The following is a 10,674-nucleotide window of genomic DNA, read 5'->3' as shown; positions in this document are numbered from 1 at the left end:
AAATGACACAAAAAAAAGTTTGACTTTGTTTCTGGACGATTCTGTGTTTAGCTGGAGCCTTTGGTGTTGGCAGTCCAATGGCTTCATTCAAATGAATCAAATGGCTGCAGGGCTAAAACTCTGAACACAGCTTTAACTCTACACTGTCAAGGTGTGTTCAGACTCAGTACAAAGTGAACTTTGTCTAGCTTTATTTGCATGAATTTGTGTTTATCTTGGTATTTTAATACAGTGGTTCCCAACCTTTTTTCCTTGGCGCCCCCCCTACTTGTGTCTAAGAAAAGCTGAGCCCCCCCTCCGAAACTGAAGTTGAGGTAACTTTCCCTTACTTTCTTTTTTGATACAGAGGAGTTATCAGCACTTTTACGTTTCTCCGCCATGTTTCGTTCATAAAATAGTGATGCCGTGGCGGCAGGAAAAACGAGGATAATAGCAGCTAGCAGCTGACTGACGACAGCAAGGGTCACAGGTTAAGAGGTCCCGGAGTTTTGGCCTACTAAGTAGCCTGCCTACAAGTTTAAGCGACAACAAAAATATATAGTTTTTATACAGACTTTTGTATACATTATATATTTATCATAATTTGTTTAACATGTGCAAATATTTTTTTTTTACCTCAACCTCGAACCAGATAAAGACTTGCGCCCCCCTTGTGATCTTTGCCGCCCCCCTTAGAGGTCCCCTAAGGTTGGGAACCACTGTTTTAATAGATGAATCTCTTTCTTTTACCCTTCATATTCAGCAGCTAGCAAAGGGTTTTATTTCAGAATGAAATCCTGCCTTTCGTTCGAATCTAGAAAGAGGCTGGTTGCTGCCACTTTTATGTCTATACTTGACTATGGTGATGTTTTATACATGCATGCTTCATCTCAGAGTTTACGTGCACTGGACATTGTATACCATGGATCTCTGAGGTTCATCACTGGTTTTAAAGCCCTCACCATTGTGAACTGTATGAACGTGTTGGATGGCCTTCTCTATCAACACAGAGACTTCAACACTGGCATATCTTCACATACAAGACTATTTTAGGTCTACTTCCATCCTACCTTCTGACCTATATCAGTGTAAATAGTATTGGGACTTACAATCTTTGTTCCCAGGATCTTTTCATTCTGTCTGTTCCAAAGATTAGAGCTAAGCTGAGGAAAAAGGCATTTAAGTTTGCTGCTCCCTCTACATGGAACAAGTTACAGAAATCCATGAAACTTAATGAGCTAGTCTCATTGGTCGCTTTTAAGAGGATGTTGATTGACTTGGAGGCAGCCACATCTGGCTGTAGATGTTTTGCCTGATGTGTTTAGGATTGCGGTTGACTTTGAAGGATTTGCTATTTCAGTTGTTTTATGTTTTTAGTGTTTTTGTGTATTTTGTGTTTGTATGCATGTGTGGTTGTACTTAGGGCTGGGCAATATATCGATATTATATCGATATCGTGATATGAGGCTAGATTTTGGATATCATAATATTGTGATATGACATAAGTGTTGTCTTTTCCTGGTTTTAAAGGCTGCATTACAGTAAAGTGATGTACTTTTCTGAGCTTACCAGACTGTTCTAGCTGTTCTATTATTTTGCATTTACCCACTTAGACATTATATCCACATTACAGATGATTATTTATCTAAAATCTGTGTGAAGATATTTTGTTAAAGCACCAATTGTCAACCCTAGAGTATCGCCGCAATATCGATATTGAGGTATTTGGTCAAAAATATCGTGATAATTGATTTTCTCCGTATCGCCCAGCCCTAGCTGTACTGCTGCCTGTCTTGGCCAGGACACTCTTGAAAAAGAGATTTTTAATCTCAGTGAGTCTCTTCCTGGTTAAATAAAGGTAAAAAAAATAAAATAAAAAATGTCCAGTTCATTTCAAATTTCATTTCATTTTATAGAAATTTATTGTGCGTCAATTATCAGCGTGAGTGATCGGCCATTTTGTTGTTTTGACCGCACAGTAGAAAATAATAATAAGCTTCCATCACTGCACATTAACTGCAGTTTAACATGGGAGAATTAAACTTGTTTTGATTTTATAATCAAACAATTTATCTTCTTAGCTTAGATTTCTTTGACTACATTTAATACATCAGTCAAAGCTGAAACTTCAGTATTAGATGCTGCGATACTGATGGATGGTGGAGTTTAAATTGTATGTCTAGATTTGCTTAAAACTGTGGGTGGAATAGTTTAATATCGCAGTATATATGTATACCATATATATGTTTTTGTCTAACTGCAGATTACATCTTTCTGCAACAGTGTCCTTTAACTTTGCACTATTATTTGATCCATCGTCACACTGCAAGTGTAGGTTCTAAGCTGAGATCAGAAGCAGCTGTTGCTTTCAAGTAAGAGTGAATTGTTTGTCCTCTTTTCCATTTTGCATGATTCTGCCTTTGCCTTTATCTGCAGGCTGTACCACTCCACATACAATAAGTGCATTTAAAGGATTTGTATTTAACAGTAAATACAAACCACATTAAAGCACAGCGTTGTGTACAACCTGAAGAATCTGGTGATTCCCTCGACTGGCAGCTGCTTTGTCATAATAAAGCAGCAACAGATCAGATAGCTGCTGTTTTTTTAGACCCATCTGGAGGGCTAAAGGTTAGAGTTCATGCCGATCCAGTGTCTGATCAGCTGGTGGGCGATGGTCTGTCTCGGAGGCATGGTCAAGGCCGGATGGGCTCCTCTGAATGAGTCAATCACCTAAAACAAAAAACAAGAGTTTAGATTCAGAGTTTGACTAAACACCAGCATTCTCAGGTTGTGCCTCAGTGTCCTTAAACCATAGTAGAATTTATGTTTGTACCTGTTGTCGTGGGAACCACCGAGCTTCCTCGATCTCATTCTCGTCTACTTTGATGTCAGTTGATATAGCGACAGCGAGGCAGCCAATCATGAGGTTAGAGGGCATCGGCCAGGGCTGGCAGGAGACGTACTGAACCGGTCCCACCTTCACGCCGCTCTCCTCCTCCACCTCCCTCCTCACCGCCTCCTCCATCGCCTCCCCTGCAGGAAAGGTGAGGTTTGGGTTCAGGCATTTAGATGCTGTGGTCACGGTCTGGGTAAGTCAATGCAATGTGTGTGTTTCTGTGTCTGTGTTGGTTACCAGGCTCTATGAATCCAGCCAGACAGGAGAACATGCCAACCGGAAAGATCTTCTTCCTTCCCAGTAAACACTGGTTTCCATCAGGGTGGATCACTAGCATGATGACCACTGGGTCTGAAAAAACAAGACAGAGGAGATGAATGAACCATTGATATTTTAAGGGTGCTTTCACACCTTTGGTCCGTTGTAAACGAACAGTGGAGCGTTTCGTCGGATAGTCCAGTTCAGTTTGGGTTGGGGTGTGTGGTCATATGCGAAAAGTGTCTTTGCTAGTTTAAGACCGACACAGTTGTCAATTTCCCGTCCAGCGCCCACGTCGTTTAAATAGCAAATGCACCTGCACCCATCTTTGCGCCCGTGGGCGTGCTAGTCTTACAGGGAGGTGTGTTCAGGTGCATTCTGGGTGTATTGCTATCTTGAGGCAGCGGGAAGTGATCGCGCCATTGACCAACAAAAACCTGATCTAAAGTCAATAACGCAGCATTTCATCATTATTTTAACAGCGAATTAGTAAAATGCACCTAGGCTCGTGCACAGCGTGCACCCACTATGCTTGTTACACGCAGACACAGGTAAGTGCAGCAGCACATAAACATGCAAAAGATTACAAATAAAAATATTACGGTGCAAATCCGGCATCATAATAGCAATGCGCCAAGGTACAAACGCGCCTGGCTTTTAAAGGGAATGGGAGATGACACTCTGATTGGTTTATTGCATGTTACGCCCAAAACACACCTCTGAATTAATGAAGACACAAAGTACTACCGTTTTGAACCATGCGTCCGGCGCACGGACCCTTTTTTCCGCCGTCAAACTAGCAAAAGTGGATTTGGACACGCCCTAAATGCACTTGAGCCATGTGCTTCACGCCGTGCGCTTAGATTGTTAAAATAGGGCCTGGAATGTTTAAACACAGCTGTTATACTGCTGGCTTCTACGCCCAGTAATGATATTATTAATGGAAGGCAGGTAGGTGAGGTGGGGGGTGGAGCTCCGTACCGACTCGTGGATAGCACGTATTGTGAACCCCCTTCAGACTCTTGCAGTCAAGGTTTAGGCAGCTCCTCTTGTATCCTCCCTCCTCCAGCGTGGTGCTACTGCCACACGTCGGACAGAAGCTGTAGCGGCTGTGCCAGGCCAACACCGACCGAGCCTGAGCCACAACTCCTGCAGGACCAAGATTACTCAGTTAGTTGATTTAGGAATAGCGAATGAAACGTAGGAGTCATATAAAAGCAGTTGTATTAATCCAGACCAGAGAAAGATGCCTCTGGAAAAAAAAAAAAAGAACTATCTTCCTTACCGGCCTCTTCCTCGTTGAGCTTCAGCAGGTCTCTGTTGGGCGTCTTTGGGAAGGAGCAGTTCCTTTCTCTGCAGCGTTTAAGAAGTTCAGCAGCGACTTCATCTGTGTTGATGGCAAACCAAGCAGGAGGCTCTTGGACGCCGTCCACTGTCTGAGAGGAGGAGGAGGAGGAGGAGGGTGTTTTCCTCTTCTCCACTCCGAGGAAGATGAGCACAGTCGCAGGTTTCTGGAGAAGGTCTTTGACCGCTTCATATCTGAACCGACACAGCTTGGTCTCACCCTGTTAAGAGTTAGAATCACAATCATTGGACAACTTGAATCTTTGAAAAATAATTTCAAAAAAATCTGACTGGCCAACAATGTCACTTTTAATAGCTGTGGGCGGCAGACTAATAACATCACACCACTGAAATGACAGGAAGGTTAATTTGTCCAAGCGTGCATTGATTTAGAACACAGGTTTAAATAAGGACTAATGCACCTAGATCTCCCCAAGCATTTCAATCTACGTATCCTAACATTATCTTACATTCTATTCCAAATTGGATTTGACACTTTTGTTAATATATTACATTTCCTTATCAATCACGAATACAAGGCTACTGCTTTACGCAGATACTGTTGCACTTCACTGTTCTGGAAAATCCCTTTGCTTAGATGTTCCATCTGCAGCTAGCTTTTTAAGTCCTTTTAGTTCTTAGATCTTATTTATCACATGTGACTTAAATGATCCCTTCTGTATGTATCCTTAAAAATTGGCTGTCCATTTCCAAATGTTAGGAGAATTTCTTTTGATACCAATTTGTTTACGAGGCACTCCTCTCGAAAATTACCATACGCATTTAGTATTTCCCACCACTGAGTCAACTTTAATGTTGATAATATTCTGCTTGTTGCTTCCGTGATGCTTGCTGATTGTTTTTTTTTAGATGTGTACAGCTGAATGCTCTGAAATCTAGACTGATCATCAGAGCTCATTTCTAAACATGGTGATGGTTCAGCAGCTTAAAATAAAAAAATTAGATTTGTCCTCAGCCACGCACCACTGCGTTGTCGTCCTCCTGGGAGCTGCGGACCATGGGGCTGAGGTTGGAGAACAGGAGGTAGACTGTGTCTGGGTCACTCTGCTTATCCTCCAACCAGACCGTGTCTGTCCTCTTGGCACTCAGCCGGTCCAGCGTCTCTCTGCTGAAGTAGTTCTCCTGCTGGTGGGGATCAGAGCCCGGCAGGACTCGCTGGCTGCCGTCGTCCGTCCGGCCCAGCAGGTTGGAGATGTGTCTGTGGCCCCAGAACTTGGCGATATCGTATGCGGTCTGTGACGAGCTGTTCACTGAGAACTTGTCGCAGCTTGAAGATCGAAAACAGAGAGGAGATAAGAGATTTTAGGAGAAGCAAGAAGTCCATCTATTCAAAGGTAGAAAGTGAGGGGGGAACACAATGCTACTGACAACTAGAGCTGGGCAATATATCGATATTATATCGATATCGTGATATGAGACTAGATATCGTCTTATATTTTGGATATCATAATATTGTAATATGGCATAAGTGTTGTCTTTTCCTGGTTTTAAAGGCTACATTACAGTAAAATCATGTCATTTTCTGAATTCACCAGACTGTAACTGTTCTATTATTTGCCTTTACCCACTTAGTCATTATATCCACATTACTGATGATTATTTATCAAAAATCTCATAGTGTAAATATTTTGTGAAAGCACCATATTGTAATCAACATTACAATATCGTTGTGGTATCGATATCGAGGTATTTGGTCAAAAATATCGTGATATTTGATTTTCTCCATATCGCCCAGCCCTACTGACAACTATGTATTTACATTTATATTAACCTGGCAAATAAAAAATTATAATTAAACTGGTCAAACAAAAGATTCAGAAATGTGACCTGAAATTCTTTGTTAACGCACTTACCTGGAAAACTACTTTCAAAGTACTTTCAAGATCTTGCTCTATTTACATCACTAACCCCAACCACACAAATGATGTTCTTATATACTATGATCTTTTCACATATAGAGTATTGTTTTACAAACTGATCATTAACTAGCATAACTACTCTTAAAAGCATTGACTCTCTATTTAAGAAAGCCATAACAACTTTTGATAAAAAGGCATTGTCATTTCCCCATTGCGATATCTTAGACAGACATTCTTTTTTAAGCTTTGACAATTTCAAACATTTCAAGTATGCTTGTTTGGTATATTAAGGGTTACATAATTTTGCCACCCCTCCCCTGCATGGCTTTTTACTGCTGGCTGTCTTTATGTTAGTCCTATGTCACCTGACTGCAGATGAAAAGTAGTTATTTTTACTAATTCTGGCATATTTACATATTATACAACAATGTTCATAAATGTGCATGGTCCCTATCAAATAAACCAATACAATAAAAAATAAAATAAATAAGACAGAACTTTATATGGTGGTGAGTTTTGGAGTTCTTCTGCCCTCTAGTGGCCAAACATCTGCAGTATTAATGCAGCTTTAAATTGATAATCCAATAAAAGTCAAAGTGGATTTAAAAGGGTAACTTTTTACAGTCCTCTTTTACATCTCTAAGGGCTGAGTGTTTTTTACTCTAAATCACATTGGGAGTAAAGTAATGTTTTTATTTGTGTCTCTTTATCTCAGGTCTTTGTACCCGTGCGACAGCAGCGCCTCCACCACATCGTAGTGTCCGTTGCGAGCGGCGAGCATCAGCCCCGTCCAGCCACTGTATCCCGTCTGGTTGATGAGCGAGGGGACGTGGGACAACAGCGTGGACACCTGGGTCAGATCTCCTCTGGCTGAAGCATCCAGAAACCTCTCCAACATGTCCTCCTTCGCACTCAGCTGGAGACTCGTCATTCTGCCTGCCTGGAAAACAAACGGGATCAAAAACAAAGACAGATTTGGGAAGGTATGTAAAGAAAATAATTTAAAATTAAAAATATATATATTGTCCGTGTCCGTTCAGTCTTTCTAAACTGTTTAAAACTACAATGTATAGATTTGAACAGTGGCAGAAGAAGTATTCAGATCCTTTACTGCAGTTAAAATACTAACACCACACTGTGAAAATACTTCACTAAAAAGTACTGCATATATAATCTTACTGAATTAAAAGTATGTAAGTATTATCAGCAATATGTGCTTAAAGTATGACAATTAAAAGTACTAATTGTGCAGTAAATGTAGGTGTGTTCCTATTCTATCTGATGTTTCTGGGTTAATATTACTGCTGCATTAATGTCTATGTTGAATTTTACTGCTGTAGATGTTTAAGGTTGTGCTCATTTTAACTCCTTCATATACTGTTGGGTAGTTTAATCTACAGCAATGCATTATGTTCTATAAGATCATCATATGTTTGTAGCGTCGCTGTCCTGTGAGAACCACGTATCTCTAAATAGTTTGAAAACTTTTTTTTTTCTTTTTTTTCAGCTTTGTGAAGATGCATTGTCCAGCTGATCTAAGAGGCTTTTTAAAGACTTTATTTAGCTTAAGAAGTAGGAGAATGTTCTCAACACATAAAGAAACACTTCATCCTTCACAAACATTCAGTGGCGTTTACTATCTACATAAAAATTACCACATAAAGTGCATTCAGAAAGAACTCACTGTTTGTACGAAAACATGATTTCAGAAATGATTGCAAATGAATCAAAAAGAAAAAAGTGAAATATCACATTGACATAAAAATTTAGACTTTTTGACATTTGAAGTCCAGCTCAGGTGCCTCCTATTTCTCTTGATTATCTTTGACTTGTTTCTACACCTTGATTGGAGTCTAGCTGTGGTCAATTCAACTGATTGGACATGATTTGGAAAGGCACACACCTGTCTAAATAAGGTCTCAGACAAAAACCAAGGACTGCCTGCAGAGCTCAGAGACAGGATTTTGTCAAGGCACAGAAAACATTTCCATTTCTGTTGCATTGAAGGTTCTCCCAAGAGCTCAGTGGCCTCCGTGATTCTTAATTGGAGAAAGTTTGGAACAACCAGGACTCCTCCTAGAGCTTTATGGTTAAAAGAGGTGACCAAGAACCTGATGGTCACCCTGGCTGAGCTCCGTAGATGCTGTGTGGAGAAACTTCCAGAAGGATGACCATCACACAGACTTTTAGAAACAACATTCTCTGTTCTGATGAAGCCAACATTTAAACAGTTTGGCATCGATTTTTTTTTAACGTCATATCTAAAAAAATATCTAAAATTTTTGTTTTGCTTTGTCAGTATTGGTATTTATGCCTGATTATCTGATTTTTGGAGTGATAAAAGATCTCCAAAATTCCCTCTGTAAAAACCTTAGACTTAATACAATAATTTGGAATGTTCAGTTTTCTGTTCTGGAGATGTATGAAACTTAGCCCATATTTAATAGATGTGCTTAATTTGCATATTTAAACATACATTTCAGAAATCTTGTAATTGTCTAAATTTAAGTATTACACTGGGAAAGTTAAATGATTGTTAGTTATCATTCACTTGAAGTGTGTTTAAACTGTTAAAACTAGGTGGACTCTGCCTTTTTATATCCTATTTTCTCCTTCCCTCTATTGGTGCAACAGCTGTCAATCATTCTTGCATTACGCCTATCAAATCGAAAACTGTTATAAAACACAGCTTACCGTAGCCTAACTAGAGACGCTAGCTTGCAAAACGTGTGTTCGTTACTGTAAGTCTTGCAGCTTTCGATACAGCATTCTGGTGATTTTATAGGCTATGTTTAGAGTCAATAGTCAGTACAAAGTCTACAGCAGGTAAAGCAGCTTGACTGTACTCCTGTGAGGACTGTTATATTATGCATCTATCTGTCCCAGCTGGAAATCAAACTGACATCAGTGTGGATCTTTGTAACGTTACAGTAACGTAACTAGTTTTTGAAGACTGTTCTCGCTCTCTGGCTCCGTCTATGTCCTGGAAGTAACGTCAACATTTATTCGTAATCAAAGACAGACATTAAAACATAACAATAATAAAGAAATATAATTTTTTTTAAAAACAACCTTGTCTGCAGCTCCGTGCTGTTTGTCCTCTGTCTGAAAAGCAGTTTGTTTGTTGTGTTTGATCAAATGTGACGAGCTGCGTTCAAGAGCAACAGCAACGACCTCTGCAACTGTGCTGCCTTCAGGTGCTCATTAAACTAGAGTATTTCTGTGTGTTACAGCGACAATACAATATATATTGTGTATATTATATATTGTAACGGGTAAGTGGAAAATGTCAGCTATTAATTTACTGTTTGTTTTTGTTTCTACTTTTAGGCGTGCATTATTTATTAAAAAAACAGTTTAAAAGAAACATTAACTCCTTAGACCCCTTTGTAACTTTTTTCTTGCATTTCAATCTCAAAACCCACATTTCCGAGATTTTTTTTATGTAAATTACCTCACGGATACATCACATATTCATTTTACTTGGTGCATTATTCTTTTTTAATTTTTAATCGTTTTGTTTATTTTATCGTCGCAATCGTTGCCACAAGTAAGTTTATTGTTTCTAGGTTATTTGAATATATAATGTCTCTTTTGTTCAAGTTCAAAATCTTGGAAGTTACATTTTCCAAGAAACCTCTGAATGCAGCACATTTTGCACTTTGCACTTTTTCTGCTGCCTGCTGTCGCTGCTGTTGTTGAACGCAGCCTGCAGGCTTTCTGCTCTCATTCTGTGCAGATGTATCTGGAAACATCAGCGAGGTTGGAAGTTCCGAGAAATTAGTTATGATATTTAAAGCAGCCATATTATGCTCATTTTCAGGTTCATAATTGTATTTTAAGGTTGTAGGTTTACATGGTTTAATTTTCAAAAAACACCATATTGTTGTTGTACTGCACCGCTCTCTCTCACTGCTGCAGATCCTCTTTTCAGCTGGTCTCTGTTTTAGCTACAGAGTGAGACCTCTTTTCTTCTTCTTCTGTACTATCTTTGATTGCACTGCACATGTGCAGTAGCTCAGATGTAGATCATGTCAGCTAGCTAGCTCCATAGACAATAAAAGAAAGGCTGTTTCTACAACTTGGGTCAGTTACAAGGCAGGATTAGCTGGGAGACTTCTAAATGAGGGCGCACATGTAAGTAGTTCTTTTGTAGATTATGGTGAACTTGTGTGGTGTTGTAGCAGTGCTTTGCTATTGAGAACGAGGTAGCATGCTAGCGTTAGCATTAGCGTTAGCATGCTAACGCTACGACCTAATGGTTGCGGTTAGCCAGCTCGTTTCGGCTTGTGTTTCAAAGTTTGTATGTGTGTG

At 39.7% G+C, this 10,674-nt stretch overlaps 1 protein-coding gene across 3 annotated transcripts; it reads right to left on the bottom strand.

Annotated features, from left to right (window-relative positions):
- Positions 1–2,031: 2,031 nt before the first annotated feature.
- nudt12 (nudix (nucleoside diphosphate linked moiety X)-type motif 12) lies at positions 2,032–9,550 on the bottom strand. 3 transcript variants are annotated; one of them, XM_031305930.1, is made up of 9 exons: positions 9,433–9,550; positions 9,305–9,343; positions 7,086–7,303; positions 5,465–5,768; positions 4,422–4,701; positions 4,118–4,285; positions 3,116–3,229; positions 2,816–3,015; positions 2,032–2,712 (listed from the first exon to the last, which is right to left on the bottom strand). In XM_031305930.1, exons 3-9 carry the CDS (start codon positions 7,289–7,291, stop codon positions 2,605–2,607), a joined length of 1,380 nt encoding a protein of 459 aa, XP_031161790.1. In that variant the 5' UTR covers positions 7,292–7,303; positions 9,305–9,343; positions 9,433–9,550; the 3' UTR covers positions 2,032–2,604. The 3 variants fall into 3 exon arrangements, with proteins under 3 accessions (XP_031161790.1, XP_031161789.1, XP_035852893.1); XM_031305929.1 differs by lacking the exon at positions 9,305–9,343 and having other exon boundaries at positions 7,086–7,300; XM_035997000.1 differs by lacking the exon at positions 9,305–9,343 and having other exon boundaries at positions 7,086–7,296.
- Between the last annotated feature and the right edge of the window lie 1,124 nt (positions 9,551–10,674).

Source organism: Sander lucioperca, chromosome 2, assembly GCF_008315115.2.
Source record: "Sander lucioperca isolate FBNREF2018 chromosome 2, SLUC_FBN_1.2, whole genome shotgun sequence".
Lineage (NCBI taxonomy): Eukaryota > Metazoa > Chordata > Actinopteri > Perciformes > Percidae > Sander > Sander lucioperca.
The sequence above is the reverse complement of the archived record's forward strand: the minus strand, read 5'-3'. Positions and strand labels throughout refer to the sequence as shown.